This window comes from Chenopodium quinoa, unplaced genomic scaffold (genome assembly GCF_001683475.1).
Source record: "Chenopodium quinoa cultivar QQ74 unplaced genomic scaffold, ASM168347v1, whole genome shotgun sequence".
Taxonomy (NCBI): domain Eukaryota; kingdom Viridiplantae; phylum Streptophyta; class Magnoliopsida; order Caryophyllales; family Amaranthaceae; genus Chenopodium; species Chenopodium quinoa.
Genome location: NW_018744239.1, coordinates 1,746,280 through 1,767,272, shown reverse-complemented (window position 1 = coordinate 1,767,272; position 20,993 = coordinate 1,746,280). Strand labels below are relative to the sequence as shown.

At 31.3% G+C, this 20,993-nt stretch overlaps 2 protein-coding genes across 2 annotated transcripts; both read left to right on the top strand.

The window, feature by feature from the left end:
* The first annotated feature begins 3,198 nt into the window (after nucleotides 1-3,198).
* Nucleotides 3,199-6,465, top strand: LOC110694525 (WAT1-related protein At3g28050-like). Its single transcript, XM_021871710.1, has 4 exons — nucleotides 3,199-3,585; nucleotides 3,771-3,929; nucleotides 5,170-5,318; nucleotides 5,726-6,465. The coding sequence occupies exons 1-4, from the start codon at nucleotides 3,343-3,345 to the stop codon at nucleotides 5,898-5,900; spliced, it is 726 nt and encodes a 241-aa protein (XP_021727402.1). The 5' UTR covers nucleotides 3,199-3,342; the 3' UTR covers nucleotides 5,901-6,465.
* Nucleotides 6,466-7,613: 1,148 nt separating this feature from the next.
* LOC110694110 (WAT1-related protein At3g28050-like) lies at nucleotides 7,614-16,389 on the top strand. Its single transcript, XM_021871272.1, has 7 exons — nucleotides 7,614-7,858; nucleotides 8,082-8,147; nucleotides 9,708-9,821; nucleotides 9,924-10,161; nucleotides 14,445-14,603; nucleotides 14,906-15,054; nucleotides 15,979-16,389. The coding sequence occupies exons 1-7, from the start codon at nucleotides 7,686-7,688 to the stop codon at nucleotides 16,145-16,147; spliced, it is 1,068 nt and encodes a 355-aa protein (XP_021726964.1). The 5' UTR covers nucleotides 7,614-7,685; the 3' UTR covers nucleotides 16,148-16,389.
* Nucleotides 16,390-20,993: the final 4,604 nt, after the last annotated feature.

Sequence of the window (20,993 nt, the reverse complement as noted above, 5' to 3'; positions counted from 1 at the left end):
TTCAGGTGTATTGTTAATACTACCTCCGTTAAATATTAGTTGTAACTTTGAAATATTTTATATCTCACAAACAATACCCTAAAGTTGCAACTAATATTAAACAGAGTTAGTATTTGTTATACCAGTACTCATATTATACTTTGATTTCAAAATCGTCTCCTACCCATTAGAGTGTTTCTTTAGATTTTATTACGTTATGATTAGATCAAGGTGGTCATACTCATGGTTCAAACCAACATCGAAAAACCATCATGACGCACAAGCTAATTTGACTTGGCCTTGACTGCTAGCTAGGCTGATTGGCCATGATTAAGCATTATAAACTCCGATCCCTCCATTAACTATTAATTGCAACAAAGATATATTATTTGTGTAATATAAAATATTTTTTTGTTACAATTAATAGTTAATGAATAAAGTAGTTGAATTTAAACATATATGGAGTATTTAGCAAAACAAAAACCGGTTAACCTACCTTCTATGTTGGGCTCCTTTGAGGGCCTATTCTAGCGAGCTTGACCAACCTCTTGAATTGAACCAGATTAAGCTAGTGAGTAGTGACACCATTTTAATTGATTTATTCTTAATTTTAATTTGCATTATTCTGTTGTTCACATACCTCACCTTTTTCTTTTCTTTTCTTAAACGGTATAAAAACGAATATTCCTACTCTAAATGCATAACGGTGTGTTTCACTTTTGTACATATCATAAAAATCACTTTTGTTGTTTTTTTATTAAAATTGGGACCGTTTGACTTTTATACTATTTATAACAATACTTTAACTAGTTTTGTGATCTATAGCTATAATAAAACACATTCAAGTGAGATCTTGTTTGAATCGTCTCAGCGTATATATTATATTAATATTCACTTTTTTTTTACAATGTCGAGAATTAAAAATATGAGTTGTTAATATAGTACATTAGTAAGTGTGATGATAGAAATGTGTCAATTAAATAAAAGTGGAGATAGTATTTTAAAAATGGTAATAATTATTAGTGTGCGTGATTTCTAACATAAATTCATAAACTCCTAGTGGTCAGGCCAAGTCGTTTTTTAATGGCTAAGCATCTTAGTGGACCAATTAATACAAAAAGTAGATATATTACTGCCATAAGATCCAAATATGTGGGAAATATACAATCCTAAAGCAAGATATTTTTTGTTTTCTTTATTTGTTAGGAGTGTTGTGTGATTAATTGTATAATTTATAATTACATTGCGACTTCCTTTTTTTTTTTTTTAATAATAATTAATTTGACAAAAAAAATTATTAATTTGACTTTTTTTGTACTTAATCATTTTTTAGTTCATGAGTAGAGAAGATTAATCTTAGAAAAAAGCTAGAAGCTAAGAGAGAAAGAAAATAACACAGAAATTAAAGATGTTGGAAGTTAAATTATTGATAATAATACTATTGGTAATGGAAGTAATAGATGTTGGTAGCCTTACACTGAGGGGTTGTTTGGTTGACAAATAAAAATATGGGAAGTTGGAAATCCTAGGAATTGAAATTCTTTGAAGTTGTTTGGTTGACAAATTCATGGGAAATAGAAATTCCCATGAATTTCCACTTCCCACAAAATGGGGGAAGTTAATTACCTAGGGGGACCTAGGTAAGTGGAACTTCCCATGGGAATTTCCACTTCCCTTAGTTAACCAAACACTTTTTAGAATTTCCTAGAAAGTTCAATTTCATGGGAAATCAATTTTCTAAGGAATTTGCAATTCCTACATTCAACCGAACGATCCCTGAGCAAAGCAGCTATGGCAGAAGGAATGAGCAATTACGTTTACACAACTTACACTCATGCCATCTCTCTACTCTTTCTTATACCCGTCGCTTTCCTTTACCATAGGTATGATTATCGGCTTATATAGATACTATAATTCTGTCTGAATTTAGTTGTCATGTTATATTAATAAGTCGGGATACCATCTCACCAATTATGACAATTAATTGGGATCACTTTTACAAGATTTGATATTTGCTTATATTGTTGTTCAATGGATTCTAACAGAAAAACTCCACCCCCCAACTATTAGATGCTCTATAATATTGCGAATTTTTCTGCTCGGAATTCTCAAGTAAGCTTTTCATTAATCATTATTGATTTCTATTTTCCTCAAGATATTTGCACTTGTTTTTGTTTGATATTAATATTTGATCGTTTTTTGGTCCAAGATTTTATACATATATATTGTTTTAACATTTAACGAGTATCCAAATTGTTTATTTGTTTAAAGATTTTTATGATTGTTCTGATCATAGTTGCTCAAAGTCTTGGTATGTTGAACAATTAAATTTTAATTTTCTTATAAAGTTTAACAAGTTTTATTATTTAATTAGTTGTAATAAAACTTTTCAATCCGTTTGTCATGTTCAGCACTATCCCTTTTATCTCTTTATGTGGAGGAAGTCATCTAGAGAAAGAAGAGGGGAAATGAATAAAGTTGGGCTTGGACATGGGCACGCTTGTGTAGGTCCACATGTAGTGGTAGTTTAACTGAGGTTTAAATGGGTGATATTTCATAAGTGAAAAGAAAAATCATACCGTCTCAGGTTTGGGTCGATCTTATATATATACTACTACTCCCGTACTCCGTAATAATCATACTGAGTAGTAGATGAAAATTCAAATACAATTTGCCCGTGGCGTGTCAACAAACCTCCTTAATAATCTGTATATATAGTTCAGTTTATTTAATTACTCGACATTAAATTTTCTATAATCACTATCTTTTTTTAATCTTTCTACAATTAAAAAAGCAAAAAATGAGACTAATCCATATATACTTTGTAACTTTGAATATTGATACTAGATGGACTAGTAGCTTTGGTGTAGAGCTGATCATAGTGGCGAATAGAGTAGACTCTTGTGCATGTGTTTGTTCAAATTATTAGAATCTATGGGCTGACTAAAATTCAATTATTAGTGATTGAAAGTAATTTTATTACCCTTATAAAACTTTTCTTGTTCGATTTATAAAAAAAATCATACTATGTTCAAAGTTACCCAAAAAAAGGCAAAAAGTTACCCTAAATTGGCTTAAAGTTACCCTTATACTGCTCGATATACACTAATATTAGTGTAAACCGGATGTATACAAAAGTTTTTACCGGTTCAAATTACTCGCAATTTTAGAATATTTTATATCTCACAAATAATACCCCAAAGTTGCGAGTAATTTGGACCGAAGGTAGTATTTGACTATGTATGTTTGACCATTGAAAAGAATTTATCATGCTCAATTGACCTTCTACTTGTACCATAAGATGTTTCTAGCATTAAGTTTTAGCTAGTAATTGAAATTATGAAATGAATTGTGGAATATAGGATGGAAATTTTGAACTTAAGTACACAAAGTAGCATACTAAAGTTGGTAGGAACCATAGTATCAATTAGTGGGACATTGGTAGTGATCTTGTACCAAGGACTCCCTATCATTTTATTCTCTTCACCAATCAAGGCATCTTTCCATATTCTTGTTGAACATCATCAAGCACAACCAAACTGGATTGTTGGGGGCATCTTTCTTTCTATGAGCAGCATAGTCATCTCACTCGCATATGTTACAAAGGTAATATTTTTAAAATTGCATTATTTTATTACAATTTTACAAAAATTCTCCAATAAGTTGAAAATTTATAACAAAATCATGTGTAGTACATTTTAAAGTTTTATCTTTTTCTCCGTAAATGCGACATAAATACTAAGTATTACCTGCAATAAATTCCTAACTATGATTACTTTCATGTTCTTCAGACTTGGATTGCGAGGGACTTCCCTTCAGAAGTGCTGATAATACTAATTACTTTCTTCTTTGAGACAATAGTGGCAACAATTGCAACTTCAATTGCTGAAAATGATGCAAGTGTTTGGAAACCAACCATAGGTATCCAATGGATATCAATTTTATTTGGGGTAAATTTTCATACTTTAAGGGTCGTATTTTTTTTTCTTTAATTTGAGAATTTTAAAGCATCTGTTTTTTGTTAAGAATCCTTTCAAAGTTCTTAACGCATATACTTTATTCCCTTACAAACACACTTTGCCATCTTATTTCTTAATTTTTCACTTAGGCCCTGTTTGATTCACCTTAATTTTGCTGAACTGAAATTATTTTTACCGAACTGAACTTATTTTTACTGAATTGAACTTAATTTTACTGAACTAAAATTATTTTTACTGATTTTCTATTATAATTCTTCTTTAAGAGAACTGAATTTTACTAACTGAACTTATTTTTACTGAACTGAACTTATTTTTACTGAAATGAAATTAATTTTACTGAACTGGACTTATTTTTACTGAACTGAAATTATTTTTATTTAATATTATTTTTTTAAGGTGAAAAGAACAGGACCTTACTCTTTATTCTTTATCCTTCTTTTTTTTAATACTAAGGCCTCGTTCTCTTCACCTTAATTTTGCCGAACTGAAATTATTTTTACTGAACTGAAATTATTTTTGCTGAACTTAAATTATTTTTACTGAATTTAAATTAATTTTACTGAACTGAAATTATTTTTGCTGAACTGAAATTATTTTTACTGATTTTCTATTATAATTCTTCTTTAATAAAGCTGAATTTCGCTGAACTGAACTTATTTTTACTGAACTGAAATTATTTTTACTGAACTGAAATTAATTTTACTGAACTGAACTTATTTTTACTGAACTGAAATTATTTTTACTTAATATTATTTTTTTAAGGTGAATAGAACAGGGCCTAAACCACTTCTCATCGCAAATCTCTTGGCGCATAGGCCCTATGCATTAAGGATGCAGATGACATTTTTGTAAATAATGGGAACCTGAAGGTGAACAATATAATGGCAAAAAGTAACACTAAATGCATAATAGTACATAAAAAATACTATTCAAACAACTTATATTTAATGGTACATTCTACATGTATAGTAGTACATAAAAATGTACCATTGTACTTAAACAAGAAAGAAAATGTACCACCGAACCCCAGATTGTCTTCCTATGTGCATGCCAAATACATAGGCCCTATGTGCCTAAATGGACACAAAAGTATGTACACTTGCTTTCACCTATTGTTTTAAATTGTGTGCAATCAACCATTGGTTATGTTCATTTTCCTCACAAAAATTAACATTTTTGGTGTATTATACTATTATCTAAACATGAGCAGGCTGTAGCAGCTAGTTTAGTAAATATTGTCGATACATGGGCATGTAGAGTGAAGGGGCCAGTGTTTGTGGCAATGTTTAAGCCACTTCAAATGATTATTGCAGTTATTATGGGAGTTTCTCTCCTTGGGGATGTTCTACATCTTGGGAGGTACTTCTTTATCCTTGGATTAATATTCTTGGCTTAACAATCTCGTTCATTAGCTTGAAACACTAATATACTCCGTAATGTATCATCAGTAAAAATAAATTTCAACCAACTAAAACATATTTCAGTTAGTAAAAATATAATTAATAATCTCCTTCACTAATTTGAAACACTAATACAAGTATAATGAATCAGTAAAAATAATCTTTAACCAACTAAAACATATTTCAATCGACCAGACTTTAAATATCATACATCGTAATAACCTAAGTTATAAATAATTAAAATATAAATAAAAAATTCCCAAGTCAATTTTACCTAGCTAACACATGATCCATGTTAAACAAAAATTAATTTACTTCGTATTAAATTTTAAAATACATGAATATAAAATAAATCGTTTTGTGCAGTGTAATCGGAGGGTTGATCATAGCATTTGGATTCTACACAGTGATGAAAGGGAATGCTGAAGAAGAGATGCTTAATAAAGATGATGAAAATAGATTGGCTTATATCATAGATGATGTAGAAGAGTCGCATCCTCTTAAAATCCCTATGCTATATGACAAAAGCATGGATGCATGATTTTAAATTTCTGCATACAATTTCATCTAATCTTTTGTTCAATATTATAATCCAATTATTTATACATATTGTAAGTGATGATCTAATGTATATGATTTCATGAGTTTGATTTGAAGATCGAATAAATCATTAAGGTAACAATGTAACATAACACAATTCGGATTGGTCTAATATTATGGAAATTGTCTAGCTTGATAAAGTTTAATTAATTAGGAGTGGTATTCAGAAAGATTGGAACTTTTTTATCATCTTCGTCGCTCTAAAGCCTATATATGCTCTTTGTTTTTATTTTTTATTTTAGTTTATAAAGAATTAAGCCTATGTTTAATTCATCTTATAGTGGGTTGCAAAATGTCCATCAAATTAATATAGATAAAGCATTGAATAAAGTAGTGTTCAATTTTACAAAAACCCCATTGAACTAAGAGATGAATAAATTCAAGTAGGGAAAGGATAGATTTCAGGATATACGGAAACTTAAATTATGAATGGAGAAAGTAATAACCATTTTACCAAACTATTGGCCACCCTCATCAAAAAGGGTGAATGATATAGACAAACAAAGGATGGGGGGGGGGGACTCATTCAGTTTCTTTCAAGTGTTTCAGCGCTTTTTGTGTGTAGTACTGTCCACACCATGTGAACGCTTGTAAAATAATTAACAAAGTAATTCATATAATAACGGCCAAATAAACCCTACACGTAATACTGATTGAGTAACCCTTATAACAGTGACGAAGTAACTCTTATAACACTAACCGGGTAAACCCTTTATTTAATGATAGTTAAACTTAAAGATTTCTAGATATGCATTGACGCACTCATTCAGTCAAAACATAACCAACCTTTTCTCTCTCTCTCTATTTTTTTTTTTTTTTTTATTTTTTTTAATGCACTAGTTTGACCGCCTCATTTGCCAAAACGTAACTTTGACTATTAATATCTTTAATTGTCTATTATTGAAAATTATAACAAAATTATATTATGAAATTAGATATTGTGACAAATCTAATTACATGCGAATGAAGTAATATATAATAACATTTGTTTATTTTATAACAAAAAAAAAAAAAAAAAAAATTAAATCAAGCATGGCATATGAATAGTGCAAAAATCAAACTAATGCATTTAAAATAGGGGGAGTATCTTGATATTATTGAGAATGATTTTATTATGATATATGTATTTGATTATATTTATTATTTGATGTTGATGTAATTATATATAATTGATGTTGACGGTAGATTATATTATACAACATTAGCAAATGAATTAATTAATTAGTTATCGTTCATGTGTGGCAATGAATAAAAGAAAAACTTTTACAACAACCATTCTTTCAATTCACGTATAAAACTTTATTATATGTAGTATTTTGGTATGGTAATTGGGTCTCTTAATAAAAAGGTCAAAACAGAAAAAACTTTTCATTCCAAACAATTTTTTACATTGACATATACATAGTATCTTTGAGGAATAAGGAATAGCCAAGACTAATTCCAAAGCCAGCCTTAAAGAGGACTATTCACTCCAAATCCAAAGACTTTGTGGCACGTTCCTCATTAATATATATAAAATCTCTTCACTCTTGTGGTTTCTTTCACAAAGAAAGGAGAAGAAGAAGAAGAAGAAGAAGAAGAAGAAGAAGAAGAAGAAGAAGAAGAAGAAGAAGAAAGAAGAAGAAGAAGAAGAAGAAGAAGAAGAAGAAGAAGAAGAAGAAGAAGAAGAAGAAGAAGAAGAAGAAGAAGAAGAAGAAGAAGAAGAAGAAGAAGAAAAAGAAGAAAAATGTGGGAAATAAAGATGGTAATAATTCTGTTAACTATGGAATTAATGGATGTGGGTTGCAATACATTGGGTAAAGCAGCAATGGCTAAAGGAATGAGCAGCTTTATCTTCACTACTTATACTCATGGCATAGCTTTCTTCTTCCTTATTCCCCTTGCCTTCCTTTTCCACAGGTAACCAATTCCTCCAATCTTTATTATTATTGTTGAATAAGTTACTATATCATATGTGACATGTCCTCAATGCCAAATTTAGTTGTCACGTATGTAGTTAATTTTAATAATAGTATCGACCTGTAAGCTGTGTCTATGACACCCAAATGAAGGGATCGGAGTTTTGCTTATTTACTTATTGTGTATGAAACTTTATGCTCATAAATGGGATTAATTTGGACAGGAAAACTCCATCTCCACACATCGGTGTTGCTATGATCTTCCGACTCTTCCTACTCGGAGTCCTTTGGTATCTTTCTCATCTCACCCTCTCTTAGCTATTTGTTCTTATTTATGCGTGTTAAAATCATATGTTTTTTTTTTTTTTTTGATAGTTTTTAATCTTGTGCTTAGTTATAGATTTTATTTTATGTTTTTTAAGGGATTAAATAGCCTTGTTTTATGATAGCTTTGTTTTATATTGTGCATGTGAATAAATGGAGAGGTTTGGATCACATTATTCTACATGGACTACATCAATAGTTTACTTGTGACTTGTGAGACGTTACAAGGTTTATTAGAAAAGTTACCTTAAAAACAAAAAGTTCAACTTTACAATAAGTAATTATAAAATGATCTCATGTGAAATAATATAATTAATAAAATGCCACTAAATTAAAACATTTCAAAATAGTAATCATGAAATTAATTGACACAAGTTCACTAAAGTTATTGATGAAATTGTCCAAATTAAAACATCCCTTTCAATGGATCCTTCCTTACTTTGAAATATTCAAACGAAAGTTCCAATTTACTTATTTTGGTAAATGAAGTACAAAGTATCTTACTCCTTATTAGCTCAAACCCTCAAATAGTCAAATAAAGTTACCATCAAGGTGTCAAAGTTGGGTATCATTTTGCTTTCACAACACCGAAGAAGTCACAAATTCACAATCGTAACAACCTTTCTAAAACACTAGTTACTTCTATTTGTGTACTCGTAGTTAAAAAAAAAATAATAAAAAAAAAATAAAAAAAAAAAAAAAATTAATTCTTATCAACAAAAACATTATTGGAAATTTGTTTAAGGTAATAGACGATTTGATAAAATATTTTTGTTAAATTAAAAAAAAAAAAAAAAAAAAAAAAAAAAACTTTCCTTATTTTATTTAGTTTACTAGCTTATGGTCCCGTGCATTGCACGGATTTACCAAATTTTATAAAAGTTTGTGTTTCAACAATTTTTATAAATTTTTTTCTCTTTACAAGTAGTATGACAAAGGTCAATATTCTTTAACAAAAAGCTTCTGATAAACTTTAAGTTGTATATGCCTATATATATATATATATATCTATTTTTAATAATAATATTTTGCTTAATTTTTCTATAAGTTGTTATAAAATTGTTTATTGAATTTGGGAGAGAAAGATTACCTATTTATCTTATATAAAATATATGGAAGATTTGTTTTATATATATATTGGTAGGTAGGAAAATATTATACAAGTAGTGAATTAAAAATTTCCTAAGATAATTTGGCAAAAAAGTAAATAAAAAATTGGCGAAAAATTATTTAATCAGATTTTACCACATGTTATTTTTTATTCGCCTTTAATGTATAGTTATTGATTGATCATTTCATTTGCAATTATTCAACTACTTAGAATGTGTGTGATTTTTTTTCATCATTCATATACTTTGCCTAAACGATTGCTTGAAAAAAAAAAACAAAAATTTCATATACTATTATTAAAATGTGTTTTCTTTCAAAAAAACCATTGCTAGAAAAAAACAAAAATTTCATAAATAGACTCACTTATTCATTTATTTATTATTTTACTTAATTTGTTTTACCAATTTGTGATGCAGTTGTGGTTGCTCCATGTTCTTGTTTATTGGAATACGTTATAGCTCACCAACTCTTGCATCAGCAATGAATAATCTATCTCCTGCTTTCACTTTTATAATGGGAATAATTTTCAGGTAATATTTGTTATATGAATAATTAAACTTTCATAGCACAATAATACATATTTTTTTTAGTCAATTGATTTATTAAATTAATTTTGAAAATGACCCTTTTAGGATGGAAGTATTGAACATGAGAGCTCAAAGTAGCCTACTCAAATCTTTGGGAACGTTAGTGTCAATTGGTGGTGCGTTCATAGTGACTTTGTACCAAGGAATGCCCATTTATATATTTTCTTCTTCTCCAACCCAATTCTCTCTTCTTAATGCAAACGAAACTCAACCCAATTGGGCCCTTGGTGGACTTTACCTTTTTGGTAGTTGTATATTTCTATCACTTACCTACATCACTAAGGTAAGGTTCTACCTTCTACTCTATCCAAAGTATATGCGCCACATAAATTCGATATTTTATTGAATAAAATAAATTATGATTTGATCTAAATTCGAACACGTAACCTCCAACACATAAAGGTCATCCATTTACCATCTCAACCAACTTTGATTAGTGTTTAAAATTTTACATAATTAATTATATAGTCTTTTCATTTATTAAGTAAATTAGAGGCTATATAATTCATTTATTTTTCACAAGCTTAGAATATAAATATATAAGAGATACAAATTAAACATTAATACCCAAGACAATGCACAAGCCACACATAATTATACAAACAGTTGGACATAATTATCAAAAGAAATACAAACTAGCAAAACGGGGCATTGCCCGAGCCTGGGCCACACAATAGTTTGTATTTTAGAAAGTTGTATATACTCCATATATATTTACTTATTAGGCTCTGTTCACTTTACCTTATTTTTGCTGAATTAAAATTATTTTTATTAAACTAAACTATTTTTTCTGAACGTAAATTATTTTTACTAACTAAAATTTATTTTATCGAATTGAAATTATATTTGCAGAACTGAAATTATTTATACTGATTCTCTATTATATTTCTTCTTTAAAATAACTAATTTTTACTGGATTGAAATTATTTTTAATAAACTAAACATATTTTATTGAATTAAAATTATTTTTATTAAATATTATTTTTTAAGGTGGAGTGAACGGGCCTTACTCCCTCCGCCCTAAAATTAAATACGAAGTATTTGTTTTCCTTTCCTAGTGTTTTAAATTTAAGCGACTACGGAGTATTTCTAAAAAATAGCTTTGCTGTTCCAGACACTTTTAACCTCACTTCCAATATTAACACAATTTCTTACAAGATTTCATCCACTTGTTAATAATTCTCACACCCACTCACTCACTTTATAAAGCTGTACTTGACAATTTGGACATTTAATTCCCACCAACTCATTTCACTCCTTTACTATTGGCTTTTAAGGAATCACCAATCATTGTTTTTAAGGTATCTAATTAATTTATCTGTAGCACCCAATATTACATTATCTATTTTATTTAAAATCCGTAAAAATGAAAAACATGCACTTAATTTTAAGATGGAGGGAGCATGTGGTTATCCTTGTTATGTTGTCAACTACTTTTTAAAACATGTTATTACAACAATTACACCACATACACATTATTTAAAATTAATAAAATAAATAAATAAATAAATAAGAAGAAAAAAAAGAAAAAGAAGTAATATACTTTTTGTACAAAAAAAAAAAAAAAAAGAAGAAGAAATATACGTGCTTTTGCATGTGTGACAGATATGTGCTTGAAAATTCTTATTAATATTCCTGAGAGCATCAACACTATAGCATAATTTTATACCACGGTGTAAAAATTCATTAAAAATCTACAATTTTTTACTACATTGGTAGTATAAAACTATACCATTTGATGATCCCATAGTAAACATTTGTTTTGGTTCCCATGAAACATGAATCAAACAGGTCACGTCATATGGCCTGATTATTATATATCTTTTTTTTTTCAATTGCATTTTAAGAAAAAAATTATACAGTAAAAAATTATGAAAAAAATTACCATTGTTCATAATTTTTCAAGACGTACACATAAACACTCATATTGATATAGTTTTATATACTTTTTCGAATTCACTTTTTACTACCTAATTTGCTTATTTTATTCAATTAACTTTACAAACATTAATTAGTTATTTCCAATAATAAAATGAAATATAATTATAATTAAATTAGGTGTATTATTAATACAAATAGAAGAGAGAAAGTGTGGTGGTAGACTTTTTTTATACCATGAGTGGGATGATTTTTGGAAGAAGTATATATATTGTATTGTGGTATAGATGATGTGGAGGAGTGAGAAAGTGATAGAGAGAGAAGGATGGTATAAATTTTTATACCATGAGTAATGATGGTCTGCGAAAAAAGGGAAAGTTTTCCAGATACAAGTCAAGTACACATATTGTTCAAGTAAAATAAGTCTCTCATCTCTTATATTTGTGCACTTTTAGTCCCTCTAAACTCTTTTGTGCATTTTTGGTCCCTCCTCCACCACTTTTTGTGTTTTCAAGCCAAAAGTTTAGGGATTATGCTGACTAAGCATTAGTTTAGGGACTATGAGTCAACAAAATAGTTTATGGATATTAAGTAATCAATAGTTTAGGGACCATGACTCATATTTTTTTACTTTTCCTTTTTTTTTTCTTCAGAATATATTAAAAAAAAATCTTTTAATTACTTGTTATTTGTCCTTTTTTTTTGACAGCATTATTTTTAAAATCAGCTTTAATTATAAATCAAAATTAATTAAAAATAATACTTTTCTTTATATAAAAAAAAATTGACAAGAAAAAAATAAAATTAAGCTTTATTTTTTCATGGCTTCCACTCTCTCCCCTTCTTCCCTAACACCCCCTTCCCAGTTTTCTCTCTCCTCCCTTCACCCATGGCTTCCGACTCCCTTTCCCCCTTCGAAATTGGCTCCCACCCCTTTAAAAACCCAACCTTAACCACCAACCCTAATTTCCCCCCTTCAAAATCTCCGCTGAATCCTCCCCCCATGACCTTACAAAAGCTTGCATCAACAATTGCTCACACTTAAGGGTGTTTAAGAATGGGTTGAATTTGGTCGGATTTAAGAATTTATCTGGGTTAATGCAGATGTAGTTATTGTTCTCTAATGATGGAATTAATGGTGATTCGGGTGGTACGATTACAAGGCTTAAAATTACTTTGGTTGATGAAATATTTTAGGCTTTGGTTTGGATAGCAATGGCGGGCTGGTGTTGGATATGCAGCTGCGTGAATTAGGTTTTGTGAAGGTAGAGGTTGTTGTGGTGGAGATGCACGAAGGGGGAGATACGATTGCGGCGACATGAGAGGAGTAACAGAAGTGGTAGTGCTGTGAATTAATGCAAGTTGCAAGGTTGGTGTAATACGGGAGGTTAGGGGCGGAAGGGGTTGTGTTTGGTGGTAGTTGCAGTGGGGATCGAGTAGCAGCAATGGTGATAGGGGGATCAATTGGTGGATACGGGCTCATGAGTGTGGAGAGTAGTAGTTGGTAGGGAAGTGAGGGCTATTGGTGTTGTGTTGGTTGTATAAATTGGTGGGTTGCATCGTCATTGATTAATGACGGTGGTGATGTTGCAGACTGGCTAAGATGGGGCTATGTTACACACTTAATGATGGTGGATAGACTGTTGGAGAATAAATGAGAAGGAGGAATAAGTTGAATTACATGTTTTTTTTTTTTATAATTTTTAAATAAGAATAGAGGGTTTTTTTAGTTAAAGAAAAAATAAAGGAATTTTTCTTTTTGTTTTTATTTATTTATTGTTATTAATAGGGGTGTTAAATAAAATCCTGACATAAAAAAAAATAAAAAAATAAAATAATATAATGAGTCATGGTCTCTAAATTATTGGTGACTAGGCTAAGCCCATCAACTTTGGGCTGACAAACACCAAATATGGTGGCTGATGGACTAATAGTGCACAAAATAGTTGAGAGGAACTAAAAGTGCACAAATACAAGAGTTGAGGGACTATATTTTACCTTTACTCTATATTGATCATACACAAGTCTGAGTATATATATATCAGTCACATACTTATGAATTTTTCAATGTGGGATCTTAAAAAATGTGTTTTACAATAAATGTGAATAAGCCCATAGTCTTGTCGATAACTATTGAATAAAAATCATTCCATGTATCGAGTTCGTTTCAATAGAACAAACTCAACAACATTCGTAAGTATGTGACTAATATATATATATATATATATATATATATATATATATATATATATATTAGTCACATACTTACGAATGTTGTTGAGTTTGTTCTATTGAAACGAACTCGATACATGGAATGATTTTTATTCAATAGTTATCGACAAGACTATGGGCTTGTTCACATTTACGTACTGAATTGAACTGATTGAAGCTGAACAGAACTGATTGAAGTTGAATCGAACTGGATATAGCTGAAATTAATATTTTACAGGAGAAGGAAATTAGGAGCTGAACTGTATTGAATTGAACTGATTGGAGCCGAACGGAACTGAACATAACTGAACTGAAGCTGAAGTGAACAAGCCCTATGTTTAATCCATCCTACACTAACTAACTAAGTAAACTAACTAGGCAATTTTCCATTCTCTACATTTTTCCAACACAATTCTTGAGTTTTATTCATTATTATAATTGCAATATTATGGTGTATAATATTGTTTTGATCAATAGACTTGGATAGCAAGGGACTTCCACTCAGAGATACTTATAACAATGATTAGCTTCTTCTTCGAAACAATCGTAGCAGCAATTGTTACCTTTCTAGCTGAAGATGATACAAGTGTTTGGACCCCGAGTATTAGCATCGTGTGGATTGCTATTTTATTCGGGGTAAGTTATTCAGAGTAGTATTTACTTGTATTTGACTTCTATAATCAAAGTTTAATACTCTTACCATCAAAATAAAGTCGACTACATATAATCTTTTACACGATTAATTTCGAATAGAGAAAATACTACCTCCGTTTCTTATTAGTTGCAACTTTGGGATATTATTTGTGAGATATAGAATATTCCAAAATTGCAACTAATACGAAATAGAGGTAGTATAATTTCTACCGCGGATAATTTCTTACTTGTTATTACGGAGTAGTCGACATTAACTTTTTATTTATTTAATATTGTTTTACCAGGCTTTGGAAGTTGGTGTGGTAAATACTGTCCAGACTTGGGCTTGTGGAAAGAAGGGGCCCTTATTTGTGGCAATGTTTAAGCCACTTCAAATGATAATTGCAGTGGTTATGGGAGTATCTTTTCTTGGAGACATTCTCCATCTTGGAAGGTACTAATTTTATTCTATTCTCAAATAATTTTATTTATATCTCTTAGTAATATTGAATCAAATTTAAAGTTTGTCATTAAAGAATTGATTAGAAGTTATCATGATTAAGAATTGATTAGAGAAGTTTGAGATAATAATAATAATACTTTTATGATAAGTGTTTGGATAATTATACCCTCTAAAATGTTTATTGCCCTTATTTATGTTAATTATGTCTTTTCTTTATTAAATCTTAAGAATAATGTATGAAAATTTGTACCCTAAAAATATTTGATTATTTTTTCTTCCTCATTAATGTTGTCAACAACTAAAACTGTGACATAAAGCCAAATCGAAAGAACTCTCTCAGGACATAAGTACTAAGTAAGTTCAATTGAGCTCAAGCAAATAAATATTAGATCAGGTCAATTAAATTAAAACACATTATTACTTATCATCAAGTATTAAAAAAAATACTCCATAATTTAATTAGGAACAAATTAAAGTAAATTCATTTGCTTAAACAAATTAATTCAATTAAGGGTTTGTTCACATATACTAAACTGAGCTGAACTGAACTGAACTGATTGGAGCTGAACAGAACTGAATAGAGCTGAAATGAATATATTATGAGAGAAGGAAATTAAAAGCTGAGCTGAACTGAACTGAACGGAAATTAAGCTGAACTGCTAAAGTGAACAGACCCTAATTACAACGTACTTTAGTTGTTATTTTGTTAACCTATCAAAATATAATGCCAAATAGTATATGGTCTAGTGGTAAAATAGTGGGGAAGTACCTCACAATTAACCATGAGATTATAACACTTTTAAATTTCCTTTTTTTTAAATTATATTTAATTATTTTTTGTTTTACAAATTCGTTTGTTTACTGAACTTAATTACGGAATAAATAATAAAAGTAATGCTTAATTGGTGTATGTAGTTTGATTGGAGGCACAGTTATAGCAATTGGATTTTACACGGTGATGAAGGGAAAAGCAGAAGAGGAGTCCGAAAAAGAAGTTGTTGAAAGTAGATTGGCATATAGCTCTGAAGAAGAAGATTCAGCTTCTCATAAAGAACCTCTGTTGCGAAACAACGTGAATGTATAAAAAAATTATAAAGTTCAAAATTTTATTCTAAAATTTCTTCAACATATATCCCAAGTCTTTACCATATCACATGGATACATGGTGATACATGGTGTTATGGTTTACAAAAAAAAAATAAAAAATAAAATTGTAATTAGACACAATTTTACAAAATAGATTATTTTTATTTATTTTTTTTTTCCAAAAAAAAAACCCTACGTATGTGCATTTATTGATCTGGTTCATGCTCGACTTGACTTATTAACCACCTCTAATCAAATAGCATCATGTTCATGAATAAATGTAATTTTTTTCGGATGATTTTACAACAGTCTTTTGAAAAGCGACTACCACAAATTTTATTATGTGGCACGATTTAATTTAATTTCTTAATTAACTTTAGAAAATCAAAATTAATTTAAAAATAAAATAAATTTTTTATTCATTGTTCTACATTTCAACCGGTGATTTGAACACGGCGGTTTCGCGGCGTTGATGTTGTCCATCACCAATAAGATGGTTGTTATGGTAAAGCTGATCGCGGTGAGCATGTTTTTTTCAGCATCACGTTTACAAACTTCGACTTATTCGTAGCGGCGTTAAGGGAGATGGCAAGATGGGTTGTTATGGTGGTGGTGGAAGCGCCATTTAGGGCGAGATGGGTTGTTAATATATTAAGGTGGTGATGGAAGCGCCATTTAGTGCCGAATTTAGGGCGACAAGGCAGGAGGACGGAGTCTTCATCGGCGGCAAGTATGGAGGCGAAGGATTCATCACCGGTGAATCAAAGACGGAGTCATTAGCATTGTTGCGACAATTGGAGGGGTTAGAGGTTGCGAGTCCAATCGGCGATTCGATCAAGTTTGTCGGAACGAGAAAAGGGGGCAAAGGGAACGGTGCTGGGGACGACTGTAAACCATAAAATTCAAACCTGCAATATTTAAATTAAAGAGGTAGAAAAAATACGGGAACAATTATTTTTATTAATAACTTGTGGGTTACAACTCTCGTATATCTCTTGATTCCTCCCTCTAAAGGGCTACGATTTTGATATTTGTTTGTAGTACGGGGACTTGTCGGCTTAATCCATACTTTATACCTACAATGTTTGGTAGTAGGGAGGAGATGGGGTCTTTGTGACTTGTTCCATCTGAGCCTCCTTAAACCCTATAAACGATCCTCGTTATATAGAGTGTCATAGAGTAAAAGATAATAATCTATGATATTCTGAAGATAAATATCTTATAATTTTTGATATTATCTACTTATTTACCTATATCTAACACCTAATAATTAAAAAAATTTCGGTGTCAACAAATGCCCCCTCGAGACCTGTTGTGGAGATTTGATATCGGATTCAACTTGGTCCGAAATTTTCTTGTAGAATTTGAAAGCAAATTTGGTATGCCCTCATTAATTCTACGAGTTTTGAGACTTGAAGATTGGAGATGAAGAGCGAAAATTGTCCCACTGAGCGTGCCTACGTACTTGATTTTTGGGTACAAATTTCGAGTCTAAATAAATAAAGACGGGAAATAAAGTAACAAATGAATTTATATTAATATATGAATTTTGGGTACAATCTCTGTATAAAAGTTTATAATAAAATAAACTAAGTCCTCTGATTCTGTTCCGCAGCTTGACAATGACACGTATGTGACACCTATTAACGTTTGATGACGTCGACTTGAGTTTGAATGCAGGGTGACGTTTGATGATGTCAACCTGTATTCAAGGGTTTTGTTTGAATACACCTGAACGAGTGCTTTGAAGCTTAGTCTCGTTAAAATGTGTTTGAGTGTATCTTAACAAGTCGGCACAAGTTTGATATGTTTGTTGACTTACTTCAGAGAGAATTCCGTTTGATTTTTATGAGCTCTTGGAATAATGATTTCTGGATCCCCTCAACTGATGGAGGAATGGTGTATTTGTAGGAGATGAGAACCCCTTGAATGGACTTAGTAGGTTTGGGCCTGACCCATTTTATGACTTAGAAGTCTTTTAACCTAGTCCATTTGATTTATTTTATGACCCGAATTATATTTAATTAATTCAGATTATTTATTTAGGTGGGCCAAATTAATTAAAATGGATCATTCATATGATTTAAACCCAAATTAATTTATTTAGTTTAATGTATGACACTCATAAAATTTCTGTGTATACAAATTGCCCCCTTAAACTAAGTCACACACACAATTTGAAGTGTTTGGCGTGACAAGGTCTCGACCTTTTTATTTGACTTGGAAGTCACTAGTACTTTTTTTTTTTTTTTTTTTTTTTAAGTACTAGGTTTGGTTTATGGGAATTCTTGAGCCCCAAGGTTAAACTCCTATTTATACTAGGTTTTGATCTTCCTCGAGATTGTTGTCCACCGTAACTTATAAATAAGGAATCTAGCCCTTTTATTTCTTCATCCAAGTAGACGAACAAGATAGCTGATTTCCCCTGCAACCGCTTGTTATTTGTTCTTCTTGAACTTGCAACCGCAACGGTAAACATCACCGCACCTGAACTTCCTTTGCCAAGTTAATTCATGCTAATATTATTTAACCATTACTCACTTATTGCGACTTTCGAATTTGTTTGCAGTCTTTAAGAAATCTTCATTGACATTCTCGTAATTGAATATCAATCGAATTTGGAGTATTGTCGCAGCAAATTTATCGTGAACAACAATAGGTAATTAATACCTAACTTCACCTTTTTATTATTGTAATTAATCAATTCTCATGCATCATGATTCAACCATGATTAATACTCCATGAACTTGCAGCAATAAAAGCACAAGGATTTGAAGTTTCCGGACTTCGGAGTAATTGGGTTTTCAAGAATTGTTCAAGAAACCAATCATACTCACGTAAGTTTGTTTGCTTACCTTTTTTATTTTTTTTAAACTTGTAATTGCAATTTTGTCTCGTATTGCGATGCTGTTGAAACTCCAAGCAATATTTTTTGGTCATGTTGAAGTGCCTTTTTTTTGTGTATTGAGATCGAAGATCATCAATTTTGACTTCTTGTTATACTAATTATACTCTGCCACTAAATACTAGATGACTTGTTGCAATTTGATCCGATTATCCTAGTGTAGCAATTGTCATTCAACATTTCAGAGTACTCAGATACTTATGTTTACCTTGTCCACTTTATTTTATGATTTACATGGCATTGCACGTACATATCATATGTGTGTGCGTGTGTGTGTGCGTGTGTGTTCTTTGTAGCGTTTGTACATATGACAGATTTACAAGGTAGCCATACGTTGCCGCCCATGTCGCAATGGGTCAGGACTCTTTGTTATGAACCCATCGGGGATGTCAATTCATGTATGCTAATCGTTATGAACTTGACATCTTAAGACTGGCCGGATAACTTGAAGATTTGAAGTCGCCCATATCACGATGAGTCAGGACCCTTTGTTATGAACTCATCGGAGACGTCAAATCATGTATATCAGTCGTTATGATCTTGACGTCTTTAAGACAGGTCTGATAACTTGAATGTTTGAAGTCGCCCTTGTTGCGATGAGTCAGGACCCTTTGTTATGAACTCATCGGAGGCATCAAGTCATGTATGCCAGTCGTTATGATCTTGACGTCTTTAAGACAGGTCTGATAACTTGAAGATTTGAGTCGCCCATGTTGCGATGGGTCAGGACCCTTTGTTATGAACCCATCGGAGATGTCAAGTCATGTATGTCAATCGTTATGAACTTGTCATCTTAAGACTGACCTACTCGAAATTCCAATACGAGATTGCCTTTATGACATACTCATTATACATGTGCCATGTCAAACACTCTAACGTTTTTTTTTATTTTTTTTTAAGTCTTTGATCATGGACAAGGTGCACGTAGTGGAATTCAATGAAGGTTCTCAATCCTATCTTTCTCTCGTCGACCAAGAGGGTGACAACCCCAAGACTGACACGCGTCTACAAATTCGACAATCATTGCGGCGGCCTAATGGCATGCAATCAAGTATTTGTAAGCAAAATTTCCGCAGTGACATGTGTTGAGATTGCTAATGTCTCCGACACCATAAAGGCTTACAAGCTCCAAGACACCCTTCAGAGTAGACCTGCAACAAAGAACTTACTTCCCTTATTGGGTCGTTCCATTATTGAAGGGTCCGTGATATGGGGATCTGCTGTTCTAAAGATGTATGGTGAATCATGCTTCATCCTAAGCTATCGAGAGTGGACTGAGGACGTTCTCTGTCGCTCGAGGGAAAATCTGAAATCAGCATCAATCTACAATGCTGTTTATGCCTCACTTTACTCCTATGATAAAAATCCGCATATTTTACGAGCATTGTGTGAGAGTTGGTGCCCTACCAAAAACACACTCCATACAATGGCATGAGAGTGGTCCATTTCACTGTGGGATTTGCACAGACTTGGTGGCTTACCCATTTATGGGGAAATTTATGATGAGATTGTCCCTCATTTTGCGACCCTAACAACAACAAATGAGGACAAAAAAACGGTACATTTTGAAGGCTTGTGAGCATTTGTTTGTTGCTTAACATTGCCTTTACAAAGAATCGGGCTCAAGGAAGGAGGTTCCATCCAAAGAATGGATTAGATTTTGGTACCAGAAGAAAATTTGCTATGCTGCACCGCCAAAGAGGACATATATCTCTCGACTCCTCCACAATCTACACAAGACCCTGATAGAACGTTATCAGACGTACCTACAGCGTGGACAAATGAAGAATTATCCATATTTCAGCATTTAGGCCTTCCCGACAACAATAGAAGGGGAATAGCCTATACTGCTTCTTTCTTGTCTTGTTGGTTATGCGCATTTGTACTTCCACAGTGTGATAGTAGATCGATAAGACCCGAGACGCTTGAGATCGCAACC

Coding starts and splice junctions, on each gene's coding strand:
- LOC110694525 (XM_021871710.1), top strand. CDS start 3,343: ATGGAAATTTTGAACTTAAGTACACAAAGTAGCATACTAAAGTTGGTA. Junction 3,586..3,770: donor CACTCGCATATGTTACAAAG/GTAATATTTTTA, acceptor CATGTTCTTCAG/ACTTGGATTGCGAGGGACTT. Junction 5,319..5,725: donor GATGTTCTACATCTTGGGAG/GTACTTCTTTAT, acceptor CGTTTTGTGCAG/TGTAATCGGAGGGTTGATCA.
- LOC110694110 (XM_021871272.1), top strand. CDS start 7,686: ATGTGGGAAATAAAGATGGTAATAATTCTGTTAACTATGGAATTAATG. Junction 7,859..8,081: donor CTTGCCTTCCTTTTCCACAG/GTAACCAATTCC, acceptor TAATTTGGACAG/GAAAACTCCATCTCCACACA. Junction 14,604..14,905: donor GGATTGCTATTTTATTCGGG/GTAAGTTATTCA, acceptor TTGTTTTACCAG/GCTTTGGAAGTTGGTGTGGT.